At 46.9% G+C, this 23,978-nt stretch overlaps 1 protein-coding gene across 2 annotated transcripts in view; it reads left to right on the top strand.

Annotated features, from left to right (window-relative positions):
- Positions 1 to 18,899, top strand: part of ERMP1 (endoplasmic reticulum metallopeptidase 1) — a 40,860-nt gene extending 21,961 nt beyond the window's left edge. Inside the window, exons 9-16 of one of the 2 annotated variants that reach the window (XM_032866487.1) lie at positions 814 to 988; positions 1,360 to 1,550; positions 5,085 to 5,237; positions 7,370 to 7,572; positions 8,118 to 8,233; positions 16,364 to 16,527; positions 16,638 to 16,818; positions 18,802 to 18,899. In XM_032866487.1, the coding sequence (XP_032722378.1) occupies positions 814 to 988; positions 1,360 to 1,550; positions 5,085 to 5,237; positions 7,370 to 7,572; positions 8,118 to 8,233; positions 16,364 to 16,527; positions 16,638 to 16,802 (1,167 nt within the window). In that variant the 3' untranslated portion in view covers positions 16,803 to 16,818; positions 18,802 to 18,899. Of the gene's footprint in view, positions 1 to 813; positions 989 to 1,359; positions 1,551 to 5,084; positions 5,238 to 7,369; positions 7,573 to 8,117; positions 8,234 to 16,363; positions 16,528 to 16,637; positions 17,258 to 18,801 lie in introns of those variants that run through there. The other variant, XM_032866485.1, reaches the window with a different exon arrangement.
- Positions 18,900 to 23,978: the final 5,079 nt, after the last annotated feature.

Genomic DNA, 23,978 nt, shown 5'->3' on the forward strand with positions numbered 1-23,978 from the left:
ACCGTGTGTCTTCACGCTGTGTTGAACGCGGAGAGGTGTCAATGCGTGGCCCTTCCTGTCCGAGGGGGTCTGTCAGAGGCGTCTGGACAGGTTTTGGAAACACGCCACTGAAAGCTCTCGCGGTACCACCCGAGGTCTGGCTGTCCCAGTGCGGGGTCCCTGCACGGCAAGGACCGATGTTTGCGTGGACAGAGTCCCTGGAGCCGAGGTGTCTGGGTGTGTTAAACTCTCAGGCAGCTCCCCTCTGACGGCTCCAGCGGCTGTGCCGGAGTCCGCGGACTTCCAAGCCCACACGTTGGGCTAAGGCTGATGAATGCAAAAGCCACAGGAAGCCAGGGCAGGGCAGAGCCACACCCCAGGGCTCCCGGGAAGCGGAGAAGACTCCAGAATGCAGCCAGACTGCATGGCCGGGACTCCAGAGGGGCTGCAGGGGGCTTCGAGGCAGCCGATCGGCTGCCATGAACAGGTCCTTTCTCTCCTTGGCTTGAAGTTCTTTGCAAGTTGCATAGTAGAAAAGTTACGGGAGTGAATGTTTTTAGGAGAGTGCTTTCTTCTATTTTACAAATTTCCAAAGGTTACTTTGAGGCTGGTGGAGGGAGAGCACAGGTTGCACATGAGTCAGGATGCTTGGACCCCGTCCTAGTAAATGCCCCTTCCCAGGGTAGCCATTCTGACAGGAGGTAGCTTACTGGGCATTTCCTTAAAGTTTAAGACCAAACGTAGCTCTTCTGAGCACTGGAAATGATACTGCGTTAGAAGATCTTTGTGAACGGCCCATGCATGAGACTAGTGGTGTGTTTTTCTTTCTTTCAGAATGCCAGTGACCGGTATCTGGGAGAAGTGTTCTTTGACACCTCGCTGTGTGTGCACTGCATTTCTCTCACGGCACTCACATACCGAGGACTGTGCTCGGCGTTCATTAGCGCGGTCTGGGTGGCCTTTCCCTTGCTCACAAAGCTTTGCGTGCACAAAGACTTGAAGCGGCATGGTAGGTATTTGCGGTTTTGATGCAAATGGGAAAATACCTTAAAAATGCTTACAATAAGACTTGGGATACCCTTTCTGTATTTTGTGATCTTTGGGTGTAGGCTTTCAAGATGGTTGCTGATTGCTTTTTTCAGTGTTGAGATCACAGAAGTTTTCATTCTGTACCTCATACCCCATACCATGCTCATGTTTATGAACACATTAGCTAAAGTACTACATGTTTTGTTGTGTTTTTACCTGTATTTTATTGTTCCTGAACGACATAGGTCATATATGTCCCTGAATGAGCGTTCTGTCTCATGCACACCAGTACTATAGAATCTGGGTCCCACTGTAGAATTTCAGAGATGTGTGTTTTCTCTTTTTCCCTAGGTGCCCGAGGGAAGTTTATTGCCTTTTACCTTTTGGGGATGTTTATTCCTTATCTTTATGCACTGTACCTCATCTGGGCAGTATTCGAGATGTTTACCCCCATCCTTGGAAGGAGTGGTTCGGAAATCCCACCTGACGTCGTGCTGGCTTCCATTTTGGCTGGTTGTACGATGATCCTCTCTTCCTATTTTGTAAGGAAAAAACATTTAAAAATTTATTTCTTCTTTCTTCATTTGTCATATAAATATGTGATGAGTTTAGCTATAGTACATTCTGGGAAATAGCGTTTCTTTTATTGAGAAACATCTGTGCAAAAGAAATGGGGATTGTGTGTGTAGAATGTGGGTTTGGTGGGGAAAAGATGAGAAATGGGTTTGTTTGGGTTTTGTTTTTTTCCCTCCTTGTCCTCCCAAGTCCTCTGGTTATATCTCTTTACAGCTTTCAAACTACCTGAATGTGAATTTGTAGAGTGCATACCATGTAAGATATGATAGAGACTGCTTGGTGGTGGATTTTTTTTTTTTTTTAATTTTAAAGCTTTTATTTATTTGAGAGAGTGAGCATGAGCTGGGGTGAAGGTAGAGGGAGATGCAGGCTCCCCACTGAGCAGGGAGCCCGATGTGGGGCTCAATCCCAGGACCCTGAAATCATGACCTGAGCCGAAGGCAGAGGCTTAACCCACTGAGCCACCCAGGCGCACCAAATGGTGGATTTTTAGAATGATTCCTAATAGTGTGTTTTCAACTTCCTACTGAGAGACAAATGTTAATAAATACGTGGTTGGTTTTATTAGTGCTCTTAGAGCTGGTGGAGGGAGAAGGAATCTGATGAGGCTCTTTCTGTTATCACTGAACTGACTGCCTGGCCGCTAGCCCCGCGGTGTTCACTAATGGGGCCTGTCTCCTTGGGTGACGGACACTGAGGACTCAGAGTGTCAAAGGCCTTGTCCTTTTCCTCTGTCCGTGCTCTGCCCTTGCAGGGAGAGTTGTGCCTTTGCCGTCCCTGCTGCTCCTCCCCAGGACTCCCCTGAGGGAAGACCGGACCCCGTGGTAGAGCAGGTTCTAGGCAGAGTTCTGCCCTCAGAGTGGGGACCTCAGGCCTGTCCCCTCTCGTGGAGGCTGCTCTCTGGGGTGTGGCTCTTTTCCTGGAATTCCTGAGAATAAGAAGCGATGACTGCATACCCATAGGTACGCTCCAAGATTTGCAGTTAGGGGACTAAGTAGAAAAAGCAGTTGTGACTCTATCATAGTTCTTTCCTCCATGGAGACGATGGCGAGTCTTTCCATGTCACTACAGTGGAGGGCGTGTCAGGTGGAGGTGAGGGTTTAGAGATGATGTGTAAAGATGCCACTTGCGTGGTCAGCAGCTTCGGTGCACATCCCTTAGACAGGAGAGTGGCATCAGGCCTGGAGAGCGGTTCTGTATGCCCCTGTGTGCGGCTGGTGGAAGGAAGTCTGAGCATTCCAGCTATTTTGTCTTTACTGTAATGATTCAGTCCTTACTGGTACATGCAGGGGTGGATGGAGAATTCTGAAATGTTCTTTGACGCCTCTAGGGTTTACTTCTTTTGGTTTAATGTTAAGCCTTTAAATTCTCTGTGCAGGTAGCTAGAGGGTTTGGCTGCTGTGAGGGCCGAAGTGGTTCAGGGCTCATCACGCATAGATTAGGTTGTGATCTTGAGTTGGCGGAGTCATGAACTGGGTCCCGCCGTCTGTTAGTGCTCAGAAGCCATGATCAAAATATGGGACATTTTAGTTCCGTCCCGTGTGGAACGGGACAGATTAAAAACCCTGACAGCTTCACCGTGGAAATGGAAAGTGACCCCCGAGTATGGGAATCCTGGAAACCATGGAGAGAGGATTAAAATATATAGTTTTCTGAATTATATTTTATTAGGAAAGCTTCTGGAGCATGCCTCTTGGCATCATTGGAAGCTCATTTACTTTTCATAAGAATGCAAGATGGCCGCGCTGTTGGTGGCCATGGGGGGACATCGTTGGCTCCTTGACTTGCCTCCAGGGCATGGTGTTGGAGCGGGGTTGGGGGGGCCGAAAAGAGGCAGCCTGGTCTCCGCAATGGGGGACAGAAAGAGTAATGCAGATTTCACGGAGTTCTTCTTTTCGGTCCTCGGGGATCCACTGAGTCCATTTGTAGGGAGCAGTGACGTGCCTGTCTGGTGGTGGGGCCGCGGGTGTTCCTGGGGTTGTCCTGATTCAACGAGACTGCTGCTGAGTGACCTTGGGGAACGTCCAGTGACCTGGACGCTGCCTCGACCCTTCTCATGCTTCTCTTTGTTTCATTTTGCACATGTTTGAGAATCTAGAGTGAGGGATGTCCCATTTAAGGCAGAAATAAGAGTGAAATCGGAGGTGCTGGAATCCAGACACATTGTCACTCCGGCCCCCCCCCCCCCCGACCCCTGTGCCCTGTGCTTGCATTGTGCTCACCGCCTGAGACGTGTGGCAGGGGCAGCTGATGAGCCTCATGGCTTGAGGAATGCCTGTGGCATGTGACAGGGTAGCTGACACAGAACTTTAGGACAGCCTTGCAAGGTGGTTGGGTGGGGATGGCAGGAGCCACCGCCTCTGACGGCGAGGTCTTCCTCTGACCTGAAAGACTCTCGACACCTAAGTGTCGCCTCCCCTCCCCGCGGAGCGGAAGTCACTGCTTGGCGGGATGTCTGATGCTGCTCTGCGGAGTCACACCGTAAAATCTTACGACTGCCGGGACACTGAGGGACAGACAGGTACGAGTGTAGTTTTGCTAATTCCCTGCCTTGGCTCCTGGGGCCTCGTCTTGTTTCCGTGCTTACTGTGTAAAAACGCAAGATCACTGCCCTAAGGCCGGTACGTGTCGCTGGAGCGGACCCCGGAGGGGACGCTGGTGCCCGGTGTTTTGTGTAGTAGAGCATGTGGGAGGTTATGCGTATTTGCCCGATTTCTCATTTTCATTTCCACAGAAGTCTCTCCACATTCATGCTCTACGTATGGAGCCCTGGAGGGTGGGTGACCAGGGGGAGCAGGCACGGGGAGCTGGGATGGGATCAGTGTGGCCCCTTCCGAGCCCCTGAGGGATCTGTGGGTGGTTCTGTGAGTCACGTGTGTCCCCCACAGCTGGGACTTCCCGACCACCGAAGGGCTCGGGGAAGCAGGTGTGGGACGTGCGAGGCGCCCCCGCCCGAGCCCAGGCCTGCCGGCGGCCCGGGTCCGCTCTGCTCACCCAGCCCCGAAGGGCCCCACGCGGCGTCCTGACGGGTGTCGAGGTGCACGTTCGGACGCAGCCAGCACCGAGGCAGGCGCCAGAGCGTCAGGAGCCGAACTTGGTCTCCTGGGAACGGGCGTGTGGACGCGCCCGATCTTAGCTCTGGTTCTTCAACGAGAGCCTCCTGTGGTGACGCTTGGTAGATCAGTGGCGTCTCCCGGGCCGCGGCTAACGTGGGGCACTGACCGTCAGAAGCGAAGTAAGGTCCTGGTTTCACTGGTGCTGCGTCTCTGTCGTGGTGTCTCTGCCGACCGAACCGAGACCCCGTCTCTGTGTCCTTTCCCCTCTCGACGGTTTGTGGGGGATGGGGCTCCCCTCCTTTACATGGGCTCCGGCCCAGAACCCCTGAGGCAGCGCCTGCGCCCCGGCCTCGCGGTTGCGCGGGTGGCGGCCGGCCCGGGACGCAGGCGGCAGGGCCAGCGTCTGCCCCCGGGAACGCCGCGGCTCCGCGTCCTGTCTCGCAGATCAGCTTCATCTACTTGGCCAAGAGCACCAGGAAGACGCTGCTGGCGCTGACGTCCGTGTGCGCCGTCACGCTGCTCCTCGTCTGCAGCGGCGCCTTCTTCCCCTATAGCTCGCAGCCTGCCAGCCCCAAGCCGAAGCGGGTGTTTCTCCAGGTAAGAAGAGCGGCTTCGCCAGAGGGTGTGCGGCCGGCGGGGGCCGGGGGGGGGGGCAGCCTCGTGGGCGCCGAGCTCGGCTGCGGGGAGTCGGCCGGGCCTGCGCTTCTCTCGGCCGCCGTGCGCCGGGCGGGGCGGGGGACGGACCGGAGCTGCTCCGCGACACCCGCGTCCCCGAGGGGCCGACCTGGACATGTCAGCTTGCTTTGTTCTTGTTCACGTCACAGAAGCGCCCGCCCTGGAGAAGGCAGAGCAAGTCTGCCGCGGAGTGATGAGCTCTGGAAGGACAGATTGTAGAAACGTCCGCAGGCTGAGGGAGAATCTGAGTTGAGCTGGCAAAGTCAAACTGCTATTTTAAAATGCCCGTAAAAATGATCTTAGGTCGTCTTTGAGGGAGGATGTCATAATGAAAATGTAAGAACTTAGAAAGGGACCAGTAACCCAGGCTTTAGAACTTCTGTGCATTTTAGGTTTTCGGCACTTTTTGAATTTGGCGCTGGAAGGCAGGAGAACGCGCTGAGCTGCCTTATTTCCCGTCCTCCTTTCTCTTAGAGGCTGAGAAGCAGAAAAGCCAACTGCACACAAGGGCCCCCGGCTGGCTGGACCAGGAGGGCATGCGACTCTGGGTCTCGGGGTCATGAGTTTGTAGACGTGGGTCTACACGCACATGAGGTGTAGACTCTACTTTACAAACAAATCTTAAAAATAAAGAAAGAAAAGCCAAAATCATAAGCCAGGAACTACTCAGGGATTTGAAGGGAGTAACAGTAACACTTGAATGTAAGTTATCAGGGAGGAGTTGCTGACAAAGGGCCACTGTTCCTTGTTACAGGAAGTCCTGGAGGACACAGCGATATGCCTTATGTGACAATCTTGACAATTTACAAAACCATGAATGAAGAACAGCTTAATTTTAGGAGAGTCAGTGTGTTTTGTGACTTGCTGAATTTTTATAATTACATTAGTAAGGAAAAGTGGCATTTTTATTTTTAAAAACTTACATTCTGCTTTGTTTGGGGTTCTCTTCTTCCCCAGTGCCAGAAGTTGGCATGCTTTCCCCGAAGAGGGTCAGGTAAGAAGTACTTGGGGCTCTGCCAGCCGCGTGGCCTCTGTCCCCGCCGTTTTGTGGCACACAGGTGGCCACAGACGGCGCCTCCTCAGGTGAGCGTGGCCTGTGCAAGCAGAGTAGTGGCCGCGTGGCCTGTGGGCTCCAGTTCCCTGGACCCCACCCCTGCCGTCCTTTCTTCCTGCTTGGTGTGCTCTGGGCTGCTTTCTCCTGCGCTGGTTGGAGCGTGGTGCCCACGTGTGTCATCCGGGCTGCGCGGGGGTGTTTGTCTCTGCTCGGGAGGGGCCTCAGGCCGCACACTGAAAGCAGAGTGTGTCTCTATCTCAGAATGGCTTTGTTCGCAGCCTTTGTCTAAATGGAGTTCCAATGTCCCTGTCTTTTAAATCTGAAATAGGTCTTCAGAAAGGCTTTAATGAAATTTAAATATGTAAATATACTTGTAAGAAACAGTAACACTTTGTATATTCATCCTCGAGTTTAAAGGAAAGAACAGAAGTACCTGCTATGACCCGAGTGTCCCCTTCTTGATCCCAGCCCCCCCCCCATACAGTCGTGAAGTTGGGAGGGAGTTAGTACCTTTTCTATGGAGCCCTAGACAGGAAGACAGTTTGCCTCTTTTTGAGCCTCTTAAAGGACAAAGCCATAAACGGTCCTTCGTGACTGGCTGTGTCCTGCCCAGCAGCGTGGGGGAAGCTTCCTCACGGGCGCGCGTCACCGTCCTTCAGCGAATGGGCGCCCCTGGCCCTGCTGCTGCTGTGGGCGTCCGGGTTGTTCGCAGTTTTCGCTGCCGGGGTCGGTGCTGGATCCCCGCGCGGCCCTCGCCCGCCGTTCTCTCGGGTCCCCCGCAGGAGTAGAAGGGCTGGCTGGGCCTGTGCGTGTTTAGGTGACGCTGAGCAGTGCCCTGGGGTGGCCGGGCCCGCCCTGCCCCCCAGCAGCACGGGAGGGGCCCTGTGGCTCCGGCCCGGCGGCGCTCGGCATCCTCCCGTTTGCGCGTTCTCGTGCCGCCCGGGCGGGGACGCGGTGAAGGGGTCAGGCGGCCGCCGGCTCACGGCTCTGTTCTTCGCAGCACGTGACTAGAACGTTTCACGGCCTAGACGGAAACGTCACTAAGCGGGACTCCGGAATATGGATCAACGGGTTCGACTACACGGGCATGTCCCACATCACGCCTCACATTCCTGAGATCAACGACACCATCCGAGCTCACTGTGAGGAGGACGCGCCCCTGTGTGGCTTCCCGTGGTACCTCCCGGTGCACTTCCTCATCAGGTCGGGTCCCTCGTGTGCTGCATGGCCTTTGGGCCACGGGACTGCCCTTATTTGTGCAGTTAACGCAGACGGCAAGTGCCGCGTGTGCTGTGTCCGTCACGGCCAAAGTTCCCCTTCAGCGGGACAAAGCACTCGGAAGTTTGCTGTTGCCTTCTCAAATCTGGGAAGTCTTTCCTCTAGAGACCCGAGTAGTTATGAGAAAGGCTGGCCCTCTCGGGAGGTCCGATGGTCTGATAGATCGCAGTGAAGCATTCGTTTGGATGGTTTTATATTTCTGGGATGTTCGTGGTTTGGTGGTAAGGGGCTGGATAAGGAGGAACAGGGCGGGTGGTGGACTCGAGACCTCCTAGGATCCCTCGTTCGTAATTTGGGGAAGGTTTTATTACACAGTGATGGGCTTTTAGAGTAATTTGCATGATTTTACCATCAGAGATGATTTTCATATCCCAAAATGTGAGTCGTATATTCAGACCCCTTCAATGAGTTAGAGATAGCCTTCAACTAAAATTAAGCGTCCTAAATATTGAAGCTACCTTTCCAAATAGGAAAAATTGGTATCTTCCTGCCCCAGAAGTTTCTCCAGGAGATCCGGCTCATTTCAGGCTTGTGTCCAAAGAACAGACACCCTGGGATTCTGTGAAGCTGACGTTTGAAGCCACAGGTAAGAGATAGGACAATGTTTTCTTCTCTATTTCACTTTTTAAATTCTTAAAATAGGTATTTTTTTCCCAAATGGTAGTGACTAGTGACTTAGGAAGAACTTTGTGTTTCCGAGAGCACTTAAAGTTTGTTTTTTTTAAAGATTTTATTTATTTGACAGAGATCACAAGTAGGTGGAGAGGCAGGCAGAGAGGCGGAGGAAAGCAGGCTCCCTGCGGAGCAGAGAGCCCAGTGCAGGTTTCGATCCCAGGGCCCTGAGATCATGATCTGAGCTGAAAGCAGAGGCTTTAACCCACTGAGCCACCCAGGCGCCCCCCCCCCCCCGCTTTCTTTTAAAAAAAGAAAAAAAGAGCACTTGAATTTCTTTAAGACTTATTTTTTTAGAGTGGTTTTAGGTTTACAGAAAAATTGAGCAGAAAGAGCTCCCCTCCTCCTGCTTGCCTTATTAACATCTTGTTCTCGGAGGGTGGTGCAGTTCCTAATGTGGACAAGCCCACGCTGATACACATTACCAGTAACTGAAGTCTGTGGCTCGTGTGAAGGCTCAGTTCACTCTGTGTGTTGCATAGTTCTGGGAGTTTTCGGGGACAAATGAGTGATGTCATGCACCCACCGTATCACACAGAGTAGATCTGATTCCCTGCCCTGAGAATCCCCTGTGCTCCCTCCCTCCATCCCTCTTCCCCACTCCCTCTGGCAAACTCTGACTTTGTTACCAGTTCTACTGTCTTGTCTTTTCCGGAGTGTCCTGTAGCTGCAATCAGATGGTTCGTAGTCCTCCTCACTTTGCAGTCCGCATCTCAGAGCCTTCATGTCATCAGGGTGCGAGACTTTTCGTTTCTTTTCACCGCTCCGCAGTGATGTGGCTGGGCCCCGGATGGGCCATGCCCCTGCAGATGGACAGGCCGCCTGGTTGCTAACATTTGGCAATTGTGAATAAAGCTGCCGTAAACATTTGTTTGCAGGTTTTTGTCTAGACATGTTTTGAGCTCACCTGGATAAAAACCTAGGAGTACAGTTGCTAGATCGTGTGGTTGGCCTGTATTTACTGTTGTCAGACATGGGCAGTCTCTCCCAGCGCGCCTGCGCCCCACTGCCCGCCCAGCAGTGCTGTGCTCGGCGCTGTCTGTCGGGATCCTAGCCACGCTGCCGGACCGGTAGTGCCGTGTCGCTGCTCCTTCCGTGGGCCGCTCCCTGTTGACCTACAGCGTGGGCATCCTTTCCTAGGTTACTTGCCATCTGTGTGTCACTACTGGTGAGGTGTCTGTTAACTGGGTGGTTTGATTTGTTGTTCAAATTTAAGAGTTCTCTGTGCGTATGGATGGAAGTCCTTTAGATCAGATAAGTGCTTTGCAAATGTTTTCTTCCAATCTGGGGTTGTCTTTTCACTCTCTCAAGAGTGTTTCCCACAGAACATAAGTCCAACGAAGTCCAGTATGATCAGTTTTTCTTTGATGGGTTACGATTTTGGTGTCGTGTCTAAAAGTCATTGCCAAACCTGGGGTCTCTGCATTTTCTCTGATGTTACCTTCTACAGGTTTCGTTTTGTGTTTTCTATTTAGATTCATGAGAGAGCCATTTTGAGTTAATTTTTGTGAAACATGTAAGGTCTGAGTGTAGGATTTTTTTTTTTTTTTTTTGGCATGTGGATTTCCAGCTGTTCCAGTACCATTTTTTGATGAAGAATGTCCTGCCTCTACTGAATGACCTTTGTTGCGTCAGTCTATTTCTGGGCTCTCTCTTCTGTTTCACTTCTGTTTAGCCATTATGGTGCGCTCTTGCTCAAGTCTTGAAAGTGGGGAGTATCCATCCTCTCCGACTTTATTCTTCTGAATGTTGCTTTTGTCTCTCCATATATCAGTTTGTTGAGATCCACAATACAACTTTCTGGGATTCTGACCAGAGCTGCACTGTAATCTATAGCTCAAGCAGGGGCAAATGGCATCTTAGTGGTTTCTCCATGACATGGAATATGTCTCCACTTACATGTATTCGTTTGCTTTCCTCAGGACTAGATTGTGTAGTTTTCCTCATATATTTCATAAGACTTTTTTTAGATTTCTACCCAAGTATTTCATTTTGGGGATGCTAATGTAAACAGTATTTTTCATTCATGGTATATAGGAACACAGTTGATTTCGTTTATTAACTTTGTATCCTGCAACCTTGCCATCATTGTTTATTAGTTACAGGAGGTTTTTTGTTGATTCTTTGGGATTTTCTATATGGATGATCATGTCATCTGCAAATAGTACTATTTCTTCTTTCTCAATCTTTTTTTACTTATTACCTTTTCTTGTCTTATTGCATTAACCAAGACTTTCAGTATTGTGAAAAAGAATGCTAAGAGGAGTAGTAAGAGTGGTAATCACTGTCTTGTGTGTTTTGTTTTTTTTTTTTTTTTAAGATTTTATTTATTTATTTCTGAGTGAGCACAGGCAGAGCACAGGCAGACAGATTGGCAGGCAGAGGCAGAGGAAGAAGCAGGCTTCCTGCTGAGCAAAGAGCCCAATGCGGGACTCGATTCCAGGATGCTGGGATCATGACCTGAGCCGAAGGCAGCCGCTTAACCAACTGAACCACCCAGGTGTCCCCACTGTCTTGTTCTTGATCTCAGTGGGAAAGCTTCTGTATTTCTACTGAGTATCCTGTTAGCTGTAGGTTTTCTGTAGATGCTCTTTATAAGGTTGAGGAAACTCCCCTCTAGTTTTAGTTTGCTGAACTCTGAATGGATGTTGGATTTTGTCACATGCTCTTCTTTGTCTTCATTAGTCTGTTGTGTGATGGATTACGGGAACTGATGTTCAAAGGCTGAACCAATCTTGTATACATGGAATAAATCCTCCCTGGTTGTAGTATAGAATTCTTTTTATGCATTGTTGGACTTGATTTGCTAATATTATGTTGAGGATTGGTTCTATTTCTCTGGAGAATTCTAACACAAGAAGTTCGTTTTTAAAAGTTCCTGCTGTGTTCACTTTGTACCATTCTTGAGTGTCATATAAATGGAATTTTCCAGTATGTAATATGGTGGGTCTGGGTCATGAAGCATAATGTTTCTGAGACTGAGCTGTGTTGTTTTGAGTATTAGTATTTGGTTCCCTAAAAGGAGTCTCTCCGAATTCCAGTTGTTCCACATTCTCCCCAGTATTGGCTGTTCTTGTCCCTCATACTGTTTCTGTGGGGCCTTCAGCAGTAGCTCCTGCGCTGGTCTGGTGACTGATGACGTGGGACACTCTTCCAAGTGCTTCCTGGAAGACATTCTGCTACCTTGGCTTGTTTCACTTCTCTTTTAAAAATTGGGCTTATTGGCTTGCAGGAGTGCGTATGTTCCACATTATAGTCTTTTATCAGGAATGTATGTATCAGATACCCAGATTTTCTTACCCATTCATTTTCTTAATGGGGTCATTTGATGTGCAGAAGTTTTAAATTTTTATGAATTTCAATTTATCAGGTTTTTCTTTAGATTTAGTACTGTATGTATCCTAAGAAAATCTTGTCTACCCAGAGGCCACAAAGACACTCATTTTTCCTTCTAGAAGCTTCACGGCTTTAGCTGTTAATTTTTGCATATGGTGTGAGTTAGGGGGCAAGTTTTTTTTTTTTTTTTTCCTTTATGGATTTCCAGTTGTTCTACCATCATCTGTTGAAAAGATTTAACCTTTACCCTATTGAATTGCTTTGGCGTCTTTGTCAAAATTATTGGATTGTGTATACCTCAACTTTGCCCACTTTTTACTGAACTTCCTCTTTCACAAGTAGCTTGTTTGATTTTTGTATTTTTTTGGTGACTATAGCCATCATATTTACTGTAAAAAGCAAGTTATTATATTTATTGTGCTCAGGCATAGTTCATTCCGTTTAACACAGAAGGGACTTGAAAATCTGGTAAGGAAGACTGGAGGACACAAGATGGTGGTAGTGAAATAATACAGTTTGGTAGTTAACCAATGGAACAAAGCGCTTACAGGGAATTAAGAGTCTCAGCTGATGCTTTTGAAGGTTGAAGGTGGATACTTTTGTTTTCTCTAAGCTTTTAAAATTTAATTGGAAATAAATGTATTTTGCACCAACCGCTTTTCTTGTTCATGCCAATAATTATTTCTGATTTGTATTTAACCACCAGCTTGTAAAAAGGAAGCACAGAAAAATCCAAAACTTTATCTTTCATGCATAATTTGGAGAATTCCAGTAAAATTCAGGTTCCTGGCAGGCAGGTTACTATCTCCTGCCCTGTGTTTTGTGATTACAAATGTCAAGAAATCAGGAAAAAAAACTTGACCATATATATGTGGGTCTATTTATGAACCTGTTAATTGCATTTTTAATTATAGAAGCTTTTAACTTAATGATTGCGAGGGTTAAGAGTCTCTAATTTTTGTTTTTCAGGATTTTCCTTGCTATTTTTGCATGTTTGCTTTTCCATATGAACTTTAGTATTGTAACTCTGACATAAAACTTAATTGCTTATTGGTATTTCAGGGAGTAACATAATTTATAAATTAAGGAGAGCTGACATAATGTCATCCTGTCCAAGAACTGGGAATGTCTTTTCATGTGTTCACATCTACTTTTGTGTCTTTCAGGAGTGTTAGTAAGATTTTTCTCATCTAGTTTTTGTTGCTATTAAAATTGGGGTTTTTCTCTACTGTTCTCATAACTAGTTATATTTCGTATGTGTCAGTTTTGTATATAAATTTTGTATCTTGCTATCTTACTGAATCTTCTACTTTTTTTTATTAGTCTATGATTCATTGTTTGCGTTCGATCTTTTACTTTTTGAGTTAATTATTACTCCTCTAGGGTTCCCCAGGTAAACCAGGAATTGCCAACCTTTAAATGGCCAGATAGTAAACACTTTTGGGCTTTGCTGTATGTCCCTATTGTAGATTTTTTTTAGCTGCTTTTTTTTTTTTTTTTTTTAAAGACTTTTAAATTTGAGAGCATGAAAGAGCATGATTGCAGGGGAAGGGCCAGAAGCAGACATGGGGCTCCAGTCCAGGACCCTGAGATCATGACCTGACTAGAAGGCAGACGTTTAACCAACTGAGCCACCCAGGCACCCCTTAACTACTTTTTGAACACATAAAAACCATTCTTAGTCCGAAGTCTTACAAACAGACCTCAAGTCTAGCTTGCTGACCACTGTGTATCTTCTGCAAATACAGTCTCTCTTCTTTACCTGTTCTTAGGTCTGTGATTGACATGTGTAAGTGGCTGGTGCTGCCATGTGGCGATGTGACGTGACGAGCGGGCGGCCTTGTGTTACGTAGAGCGCGGGTGTGTAGTGTTGCGGTGTGTAGTGTTGCCCGGCGTTTGAGTGGCAAGCATTTATCGGCAGTCCTGCCTTGCGTGTTTTCATAAGCAATAGGTTTTAATTTTGGGAAAGGCTTTTTTCAGAATGTATAAAGAGAATCATAGGATTTTTCTTCCTTGGGTTTTTTGATAATGCTGTTGTTTTCCACTAGGCCGTGGTTTCTGATTCTCGTCACATCACTGGATTTTGTTTGCTAATGTTTAGAAATTTTGAGTTAATACTCATGAGTGATACTGGTCCATCTTTATTTTTGGGTACTCTTTAATAAGATTTAGGCATGTGTCACACATTATAAATGTATAAACATCATGAAAATGGAAAGTTGTCCTTAATTTCAAATGCCTTAGAATAATTTTGGAAGCATTTAAATGACCTCCTTGAAAAGTTGGCTTCTGGGTGCCTGGGTGGCTCAGTGGGTTAAAGCCTTTGCGTTCGGCTCAGGTCATGATCCCAGGGTCCTGGGATGGAGCCCCGCATCAGGCTCTGTGCTCAGCAGGGAGCCTGCTTCCCTTCCTCTCTCTCTCTGCCTGCCTGTTTGCCTACTTGTAATCTCTGTCAAATAAACAAATAAATCTTTAAAAAAAAAAAAAAAGAAAAGAAAAGTTGGCTTCTGCTGCTCTCTGCAACCACCTGGCCACAATGCCTATGTTACAGGGGAAGTTTAACTTTTTCTTGGGAGATTGGGCTACTTCAGGTTTATACCTCTGTTGTACAAGTTTAGTAATCTGTTTTCCTTGAAAAGTATCCATTTCATCTGGGTTTCCACATTTAAGAGTATAGAGGTCACATTTCTTCTTTTTGTATATTTGTATTTTCTCTACTCCACACCCCTTCCCCTTGCCGCTTTCTTTACCAAGTTAGCTAGTAGTTAATTTTAAAAAAGTTTCTCACTAAGTTACGTTTTATTCTCATTCTTTTATTGATTTCTGCTTTTTTGCTTTATCTGTAAGATTTTCTTTTCCTCTTTGTTGCCTTTTTAAATTTTACTGAAAAAACATTTATTGCTATGGGGTTTCCTCTTATCACTGCCTTTTTAAGTGTACCCAGTAGTTTAATATTTTCATTATTTACAAAAACGTCCTGTAATTTTTTTCGGATTTCTTCTTAAACCGAGTCTCTTTTATATTTATTTGAGAGAGCACACCCAAGCAGGGGGAGAGGCAGAGGCAGAGAGAGAATCCCACGCAGACTCCCCACTGAACAGGAAGCCCAGCACAGGCTTGGTCCCATAACCCATGAGACCATGACCTGAGCAGAAACCAACAGACCCTTAACTGACTGAGTGACCCTGAGTCTTTATGTAGACTTTAAAAATTTGCAGGTAGAAGGCCATTTTGTTTCGTTGTTGATAATTTTAAGCTTTACCAAGTTATCACCAGTTTTACCAAGTTATCACGTTTTATTTATAATATTTCAATTTTATAGAACTGATGTTTCCTTTATAAGCTAATAGTGTGTGAATGTTTTGTGCCCACTGTACATGCCAATAATGCAAAATTTATCTTCTCAAATTGGTTGTATCTACCCATATGATCTACTTTACTGATCACTTGTTTTGGTCTTTTTATATCCTTTTTGTTCACCTCATGTTTTGTAGGACAGTGGATTATCACGGTCTCTTACTTGGGTCTGTCTGCATCTCCTGTAGTTTTACTTTATCAAGCAGTTGCTGTCACCTGATAGAATTCACAGCTTTAGGTATTATAAAGTACCTTTTTTTTTTGTTTGCTTATTTGACAGAGATCACAAGTAGGCAGAGAGAGAGGGGGAAGCAGGCTTCCTGCTGAGCAGGGAGCCCAATGTGGGGTTTGATCCCAGGACCTTCAGACCATGACCTGAGCTGAAGGCAGAGGCTTATCAACCCACTGAGCCACCCAGGCGCCCCATAAAGTACCTTTTTATATGTAATGTTTTCTCTCAAATCCTGTTTTTTTCTGAAAGATTTTATTTGAGAGCGAGCATAAACAGTGGGGAGGGGCAGAGGGAGAGGCAGACGCCCCTGAGTGGGGAACCCGATGCGGGGCTCGATCCCAGGACCCTGAGCTCATGACCTGAGCCGAAGGCAGAGGCTTAACCGAATCACAGGTTGCCTAAAAAGGTCTTTTAAAAAACTGTGTCCACTTTGTTCATACTGCTATTTATACCTTTCCTGAGTCTCTTTTAAGTATATTTTTTGAATACAGTAGATGATTGGATCTGGCTTTTTAAGCGAAGTTGAAATTTTTTCCCTTCTAGTTGCTGATTAGATCCTTTCACATTTATTTCTTATGACTGATGCATTTGGTCTCCACTTTGTGGTTTGCTACATTCTTTTTGTAGGTCTTTTTTGCTCTTTAACTAAAAAAAATATTTTCTGGCATTTAGGAAAGCTTACCTTTTTGTTTTGACCACATACTATGTAACCTTTTACTATCTTAGTTTTTAGTGGCCTCGCCCCTACAAGTCTCCGGACTCCGCGGCCTCACTCCCTCTCTGCTGGCTGCGTAGTATCTTGGCTTCCAGCCCCGTCACGTGTTCGGGTCTTTGAAAATCCTGTCCTTTTGCTGCAGCTCTTGAAGTCACCTCTTGGTTAGGTAAAGCTTATTCTCTAGGTTTTTCAAGGACTCATGCGTGCTACGTTCTTACGTGTTTCAACGAGGGGTTTTCTCATTGTCGGTTCTGGGCGTTTCCTGCTGGCGCGCATTACTGTCCCAAGTCCGTGCCCACGGCGCGGAGACGCAAACCAGTGTGGCCTTCGTAGTCTGGTTTGGTGAGTGAACTGCTTTCCTTGATGCTTTTTGAGAGATGAACTCTTCTTCCTCTTCCATACAGGACCGAGCCACATGTCCTTCTACGTTCGAACCCACAAAGGGTCGACGCTTTCTCAGTGGTCTCTTGGCAACGGCACCCCAGTCACAAGTAAAGGAGGGGACTACTTCGTATTTTACTCCCACGGGCTCCAGGCCTCCGCGTGGCGCTTCTGGATAGAAGTACAGGTGGGAGTCTCCCCGCACTGCTGCGGTCACTCCTCAGGCACCCCGGTGGTGTCGGGGATCGTTACTCTGCCTTCCTGCAGCCGGAGAACTAAACTAATTTTCTCTGCCAGGTCTTGGAAGAACGGCCTGAAGGAATGGTCACTGTGGCCATTGCTGCCCACTACCTTTCTGGGGAAGATAAGAAGTCCTCCGAGCTGGATGCTCTGAGAGAGAAGTTCCCAGACTGGACCTTCCCCTCTGCCTGGGTGTGCACCTACAGCCTCTTCGTGTTCTAGTCTGCTGGAGCAGCGCGCCGTGCGTGCCCGCGGGATGCCCCTGGACGCGGTTTTCCTCCGCATCACGTGGGTGTTTGCAAGGCCATGATCTGGAATGAGCGCCCGTTCGGAGAGCTTCGTGGGCTGACACACTTCAGGGCCAAGCACCATGACAGTGATGCTGTGGGGTAGGGACGCCTGGCCTTTCTGACTCCAGAAAACGCCGGCTTCCCGGCCCCCACGTGCAGTGGGCACCACCACACCCGTCAGTCATCCTCTAGGACCGTAAGGATAAAAGCCAACAAACCACTTGAGTAGTTATTACCCTTTAGGATCATGAACGATACAGAAGGTACCATGAGCTGTTCATTAGACAAAGGACATTTCTGACTGAAGTCCAAGATGTTTTGTCAGAGGACAGTAGCTAAAATCCGTTCACGTCAGGATCAGAAGGCAGGTACAGCAAGGGCTGGGGGAGCCCCGGGGGGCTCCTGAGGCCCTGGCCTGGGCCGAGAGCTCTGCTGCTTCAGGCACGATGTGAAGCTCCGCGAGCTGGGCTTCTCTGCAGCCAAGCCTGGGGTCCCGATGTGAGTCTGTGCCAAGCTGCGGCGTCCCTGAGAGCTGCTACGGCCATGCTTTCCTGAGTTGCTTTCCCGGCCCGATCTCTACCTGTTCCCTTGTCTACCTTCTGGTTTCAGTGGGGCGTCTGTTCCGCTACCTTTCCTGTGGGGTTTTTCTAGGCTCTTCTGGCTCTGGATGTCACGTGTGCAAGCGCACAAGCTCCATTCCGTCCTCGGAGCCTGGGGTTGCTGTGGTGGCTGCTTTGTGGGGCGATTAGTGAGCGGGCTGAGGAGTGGCTGGGCATTTTATAAATATTCTTTTCATTTAATGGCGTGTTCTGTTATCCAAGGTTAATCTTTTAGGGCATAATTTTACTGTTGCCACTGAGTCCTAAGTTTTGTCTTTCTCCGTGTGCAGCAGAGCGCCTTTCCGGGGGCTGCAGGTGGTGGCTTATGCAGTGATGAGGCCACTGGACCTGCAGCCGCTGGTATCAGGACCCTGCAGAGGGGCGGGCCGAGGACCTCCAGGCGCTTCTCACTTCGAAGATGCGGCTGGGGAGGCTCGTCACGGCGGGGTCTCTCGGGGCTTCCTGGCTGCAGCAGCGGATGGGTCTGGGGAGTGGTCAGTTCTCCCAGCTTGCTTTTTTCCAGAAGAAACTGAAAAGGTTGGACAGATTCGGACTTTAGCAAGCATAGGCCAAAAAGACATTGTAAAGAAAAGCAATAGTAAAACAAAGTGGCACCTAAGTGTGCGTCGCAGGAGGACGTGCTCGCAGCTGCGTGTGACTGACGGACGCACGGCGCCTTCTCCGTCCCGCTCCTCCGCCGCCGGCCTACCCCGGCACCCTGCAGCGTGACCCGGCCGCACAGCCAGCGGGGCCGCGGCCAGAGCCAGACGCCAACCCCGTACCCTGCCCCCTGGTATAGGTCCGGCTGGCAGACCTGCGAATTTTTCAGGCGGTGAGGACGACTGCAGTGTTCGTAGCTTGTATAGAATCAGAGTTGTGGACAGAAAGTGATCGCTCAGTGAATTTCAAAATAGAGGCCTATTTCTTTTGTCCCTGTAGTTGATCTGAAACAGACGTTAGGGGAGGGGGAATCCCATGTTGAGGACAGGCACTGTATGAAAAAGTTTTCTCCCCTTTGGGGAGGATGTGAGTCCCTTTCGGTAGTAATCATGGTTTCCTTGCTGCCCTCACGTTACTTTCCTCCGTGAGCAGCATCTTCGCTGCAGACGGGGAGGACATAGACGTGCTCGTCCCTAAGCGCACCTTCAGGGCAGGCAGCGGCCTCTCAGACTGGAGTAGCTCATCATTCAAAACTCACTTCTAAACGGGTCTTTCCAAATTCTAACAAATGCAGTTTTTCCTACAGAACTTAGAAGTAGCCCAGTACTGCACATTCAGTGAAAAAGTGAATTGTGGTTTTGAAGATGTTTAAAACTTACCTTGTGTCTGACAGGAAAGACTGTTGCATGAAGTATCTGTTTCCACAGTTTAGCTGATGGAAGCGAGGAGGCAGGATTGCTGCGATGCCTCCACTGAAGGGGCCTTAAGGCAGCCGCAGGAAGAACGACGGTCTTTCTTTTCACTGGTCTGCAGACTTGCTGAGGATTAATTGTTGCCTTACATTACTGAAATAAACTTTTTAACCTACTAGTTAGTATCTTTAACAGAAAAACCAGATCTTTATTGTTTGTTCTTTTGTATCCCCATCTTTGAAGAGTTATTTCAAGTCTACAGAGCCTTTTTGAAGCTTTTTTTAAAAATTGCTTTTTAAAAGACCTGGGTGGCTCATGTGGGTAGAACAGGTATGTGAGCAAAGAGCTCAACAAAGAAATACTGGGATGCTTTTTACTGTGGAATGAAATTGTGCATATTTTGTTAAATGCTGAGCTTTTTAAAATCCTCTCCATTGACAAAATCACTGAAGGGCTTATCCTCAACGACTGTGGGGGCAGGGAGAAGAAACGGTCTTTCAGCCAGTGGCCCACCACTCTCTCTCCTCTCCACCCAAGGAGGGGGCAGGGGCCCTGCCACTCCCCAGAACAGGTTCCTATGCAAATCATTTTGCTTTCTACGTGAAGTCACTCTGAGCAGTGTGGTGCGCACCTTGCAGCCTTTTAGGGGCAATAAAGCCAAAATGCATTTAGGCCTCTTTATGCCTGGTTCTTTTCATCTGGAAAATATCTTAGGTAACTGAAGTATATTTTCTTATTCCTTATTTGATTTGTAAAAACCTTAATGTACTGATATATTCAAGTTTGGCTCTATACATGACCAGGTGGGATTTAGTCAAGGTGTGAGAAGCTGGTCTAACACCTGAAAAGTCGACGTAATACACCGTCTCAATTGACAGAGCAGCTTTACCAGGGTGAGGAAGTTCCCTCCTATGAAAACTCACAGCTAACCTCATCTGTGTTGAAAGCCTGCGAGCTTCCCTGTAAGGTCAGAAGAAGACCAGCAGGTCCACCACGGCCACTGCTACTGCGTACAGTACAGGGCAGTTTGACAAATGCATCCAGATGAGAAAGGACGGATTTATAGAGCAAATCCTAAGGAATCCACCAAAAAAAAAAATGTTAATACATGAATTCAGCAGTTACAGGAAGTGCTATCGATACACCGATAAGCAATTGTATTTCTACAACAAGAAGATAAATAAAATACTTAGGACTAAGCTTACAAAAGTACAGGACTTTGACACTAGAACTAAACCCTGCTGAAAGAAATCCCATGTTTGCGGATTGGCTTAATTAGGATGGCCGTATTCTCCAAACTGATCCGCAAATTGAACACAATCTCAGCTCGTATGTGCAGAAACGGACAAGCTGATCCTAACAGTCCTACGCAAATGCAAGGGACCCGCAACAGCAACTTACGAGTCACATATTCAGAACCTCCCACAAAGCAGGGACAGTAACCGAGACCACGTGGTACTGGCAGTAAGAGGAGAGATTGATACACAATCGAGAGTCCACAAATAAATCCCTGTTTACAGCCAAATGATCTTTTTTGGCAATTCAATGAGGGAAAAAAAAAAAAACCTTTTCAGTAAATGGTGCTGGGACAACTGAAGAGCCTCACACAGAGTGACCAAAGACCCCTCACTTCGCACCGAACGCAAAAAAAACCCCAAACCTCAAAATGGGTCAAAGACCTAAATAGCTAAAACTGTAAAAAATGAAAAGCTCTCAGAGGAAAACAGAGGCACAGGTCGCCAGTAACCCTAGGCAGTGGTTCCTCACATACACCAAAGCACAAGCAACCAGAGAAGAAGTTAGACTTCCCCCAAATGAAAAACACGTTTCAAAGGACCGTCCCAAAAGTCACAAGCCTTAGGAATGAGAAAACACTTGCAAATCCTATCCGATAAGGGTCTAATATCTTGCAAATCAACCATAAAAGGATAAATGACCCAACTGTGAAATGGGCAGATGATTCGGGCATATTTCTCTAAAGATACGCAAATGGCTAATAACTAACTATAAAGAGACTCGCCACCACGCAAACCCTCACCTACGCCATAATCACACCCGGCTTCCTCCACGACTCAGGCTGTAACCAAAACCACTGCCAGCAACCAGGGCTGAGGGGAGAACTCGGAGCCCGCCGCCTCCGCTAGTGCCAGCGTGGAACATGGCGCAGGCACTTGGGAATGTGCTTGGGCATTTCTTCAAAACATTAACCAGGTATGTGACCAAGCATTCTCCCTTCTAGAGAGAACTGAAAACTTCCACCTGCATGGAAACTTGTACGTGAATGTTCATGACTGTCAAACAGTAGTAACCACCCAAACAGCCCTCTACTGGTGAATGGATAGATAAAACCAGTCTATCTAGAAAGTGGAACTTAGGCTAGGAACGACTACTAATGTACAAAGATGAACCTTGAAAATGTCCTGCGAAGTGAAAGAAGCCACAGAAAAAGCCGCTGATCAAGGATTCCATTTACACGAGACGTCCCTAAGAAGGAAATCCACCGGGACAAAAACTTAGGGAACTGGGGAACTCAATCACTTTGAATCCCACCTGTTAGAGACAGGGCCCGGCCTCTGCTATACCTACACAGACCGTTTTGTTTGGTGGAAATCATTTTTATTATATTGTGAACATTTTCCATGTCCTCAAGATGGATTTCTCTTCCAGCTTCTACAGTCAGGCATAGAGGCTGCCGCCGATCCCTGATGCTCCTATTCTAAATAATACTGCATACGAGTTTGAAATCTGTTACTTCATAAGGAAAATTCTAAAAGGTGGAATTACATAATGAAAAGATTTCCATGGCTTTTAATAAACATACTTTTTGCTGTTAAAGCGGAGGTGTTGAATAAACAAAGTTCACGTAATGGTTTTATTGCCCTTCACCAAATTAGAAAAAAAAAATACACATTACAGAAGTAGCAGCAACTTTAATTACAAGCAGAGGTTGACTTCACTGCCCATAATGACTCTTGTTTTGGTGTCAGCAAATAATCTTCAAATAGTTATACTGAATACTTAAATTCATCGGTTAAAATTATGCTTCAACAGTTGATACATGAACCAAACAAGGCAAAATAAAATAAACAACAAATTACCAAAGAGAAACGTTCTGTAAACCAGCCAATTTTTCTTCCTTCAGGTCGCCCATTTCTATTACTTGGGAAACAAGTTCAGGGACAAAGACTCATTCGGGAGGTTAGCCCCAGGAGCTCAGTTAACCTGTGGGTGTCCTGCTGTGAGGCGAGATGAACCCAGCAGCACATGGAGACTGGAAAGGAGCACAGCTGTTTACAATGATAAATCATTTTATTGACTGTAAATTCACACCAAACACAAAAATAATGCTCGTTCTCCTCCTAATGGACTAGGGCAGGAGAAGTTTCAGGTTAGTTTCTGGGCTGCATGTACTCACATGGGACACATTTTTTTATAAGGTTCAGGGAAAGGTGGTTTAAAACAAAGGCTTAAATAAAGTAGCACCAGAAGGACCAGGTACCATCACCACATATCCCACCCAACCAGTTGTTCTAGTACGTGAAATTATTGCACTTGTAATGTAGAAAGTAAATGACAGTAAATTACCAAAAAATGATAGTAAATTACCAAACAATAATTTAAAAGTTTGATGAGTTTTGAACTAAGCAATTTCAAAATGGTTTTGAGTTTCCCTTCCAAGGAAACCCAGGCTAGGACAACTGTATCTAGCCATTTACTTTAAAAAGCAAGGGTAGAGGACCAAGTTTTATTTCTAAACTGTAATTGCACTATGAGAAGAGAGGCTGTTTTACATAGTGGTATGAATTTGGTCCACCTCAAGATAAACTGTTATTACAAAAATAAACAAGTTTGTTTTTGTAAAAAATAACATTGCATTCCTTTGTTTAAATTGCACAGTACAAACAAGCTATGTAAATTAATACTGATATAAGGTAACTGGAAGTACATACAGTGGGTATGTGTTTGATCTGAAGCCATTAAGGAGTATGCAGATAGGTTTTCATAATGTATGAAAACTAACATTAAGTCATATCTAGAAATACATAAAATATTTTAAAAGTTACAATGAAGAATGCATTCTTCACAGAGTGATTTTTAGTAGCCGTGATAGTACAGGATTCAGCAGTCTACTTACATAAAGGTCCATTTTTATTCAATTTACAAAAGCAATAAATAAGAAACTACATTAATTTGCACAAAACCTGTTTCATTCATGATCAGTGTGACCATTTCCATTACTATATGACCAAGCCAATAACCCTGCTTTTTCCTGTGAAGACTGCTCCCGTCTGGAAAGAAGAGCAGGCCCCATCTCCTTCCAAGAGTCAGTACTGCCGTGCAGAATCCAGCATCAAACCTTACCAATTATAATATAAGCCCTAAAAATATGGACAGTGCCCTTTGAGTCTATTTACACAAGAGTATTCACAAAAAGATACAGTTCTCTGATACAAAACAGTTTAGTGGTATCTAACAGCATAATCGAAAGAGCCCCCAGGCCTCTGCCGAGCTGATCCAGCGGGAACCAAGCCGCTAAGGGAAGCAGGCGCACGGACTCACAGGCCTGTAGCTCCCACCGAGTCGGGACTGGGATTTAATGGCTAAAGACAGCCAAGGATAGGTCCCCAACACGACAGCCACTGCTGGCCAGGGCAGGCCTCTGCCAGGAGGCCGGTGCAGAAGTCCAGCGCGCTCGATCCAAAGGGGCGCACGGGGAGCTCAGGGCCTAATGAGCTCCTGTAAGCGCCTCAGCATTTATCTTTCAGAAGCAGCCTGGACTCCCGCTGAACCAGGAAACGTAAGAAGCTACACGTCCCGAAAAGGGAGGCTCATCTAGGGCAAAACAATCCCTATGGTTTAGGAGCTACCACCCTTTAAGAATAAAACCAAAACATCCTCCTGTACAACTGTATAATACTTTTTATTCCCACTGCAGCTTAAAAAATTTTTTTATGAAAAATGATTTGATATCACGTTTTCACGGAGTCCGAGATTTCCTAGAGGAGAAAGAGTTAAAATTTAATACCACCTTACCAGAGTCTCTGAGTTCTCTCCCTGGTCCAATCGTCCAAGTAGGTCACAGTGTCCTCAGTGGACCACAGTGTCCACAGTGTCCTCAGCTGCCGCAAAGGAATACTGCCTGCGGTGACAGCCCGC

This window comes from Lontra canadensis, unplaced genomic scaffold (genome assembly GCF_010015895.1).
Source record: "Lontra canadensis isolate GAN:19392208 unplaced genomic scaffold, GSC_riverotter_1.0 scaffold31, whole genome shotgun sequence".
Lineage (NCBI taxonomy): Eukaryota > Metazoa > Chordata > Mammalia > Carnivora > Mustelidae > Lontra > Lontra canadensis.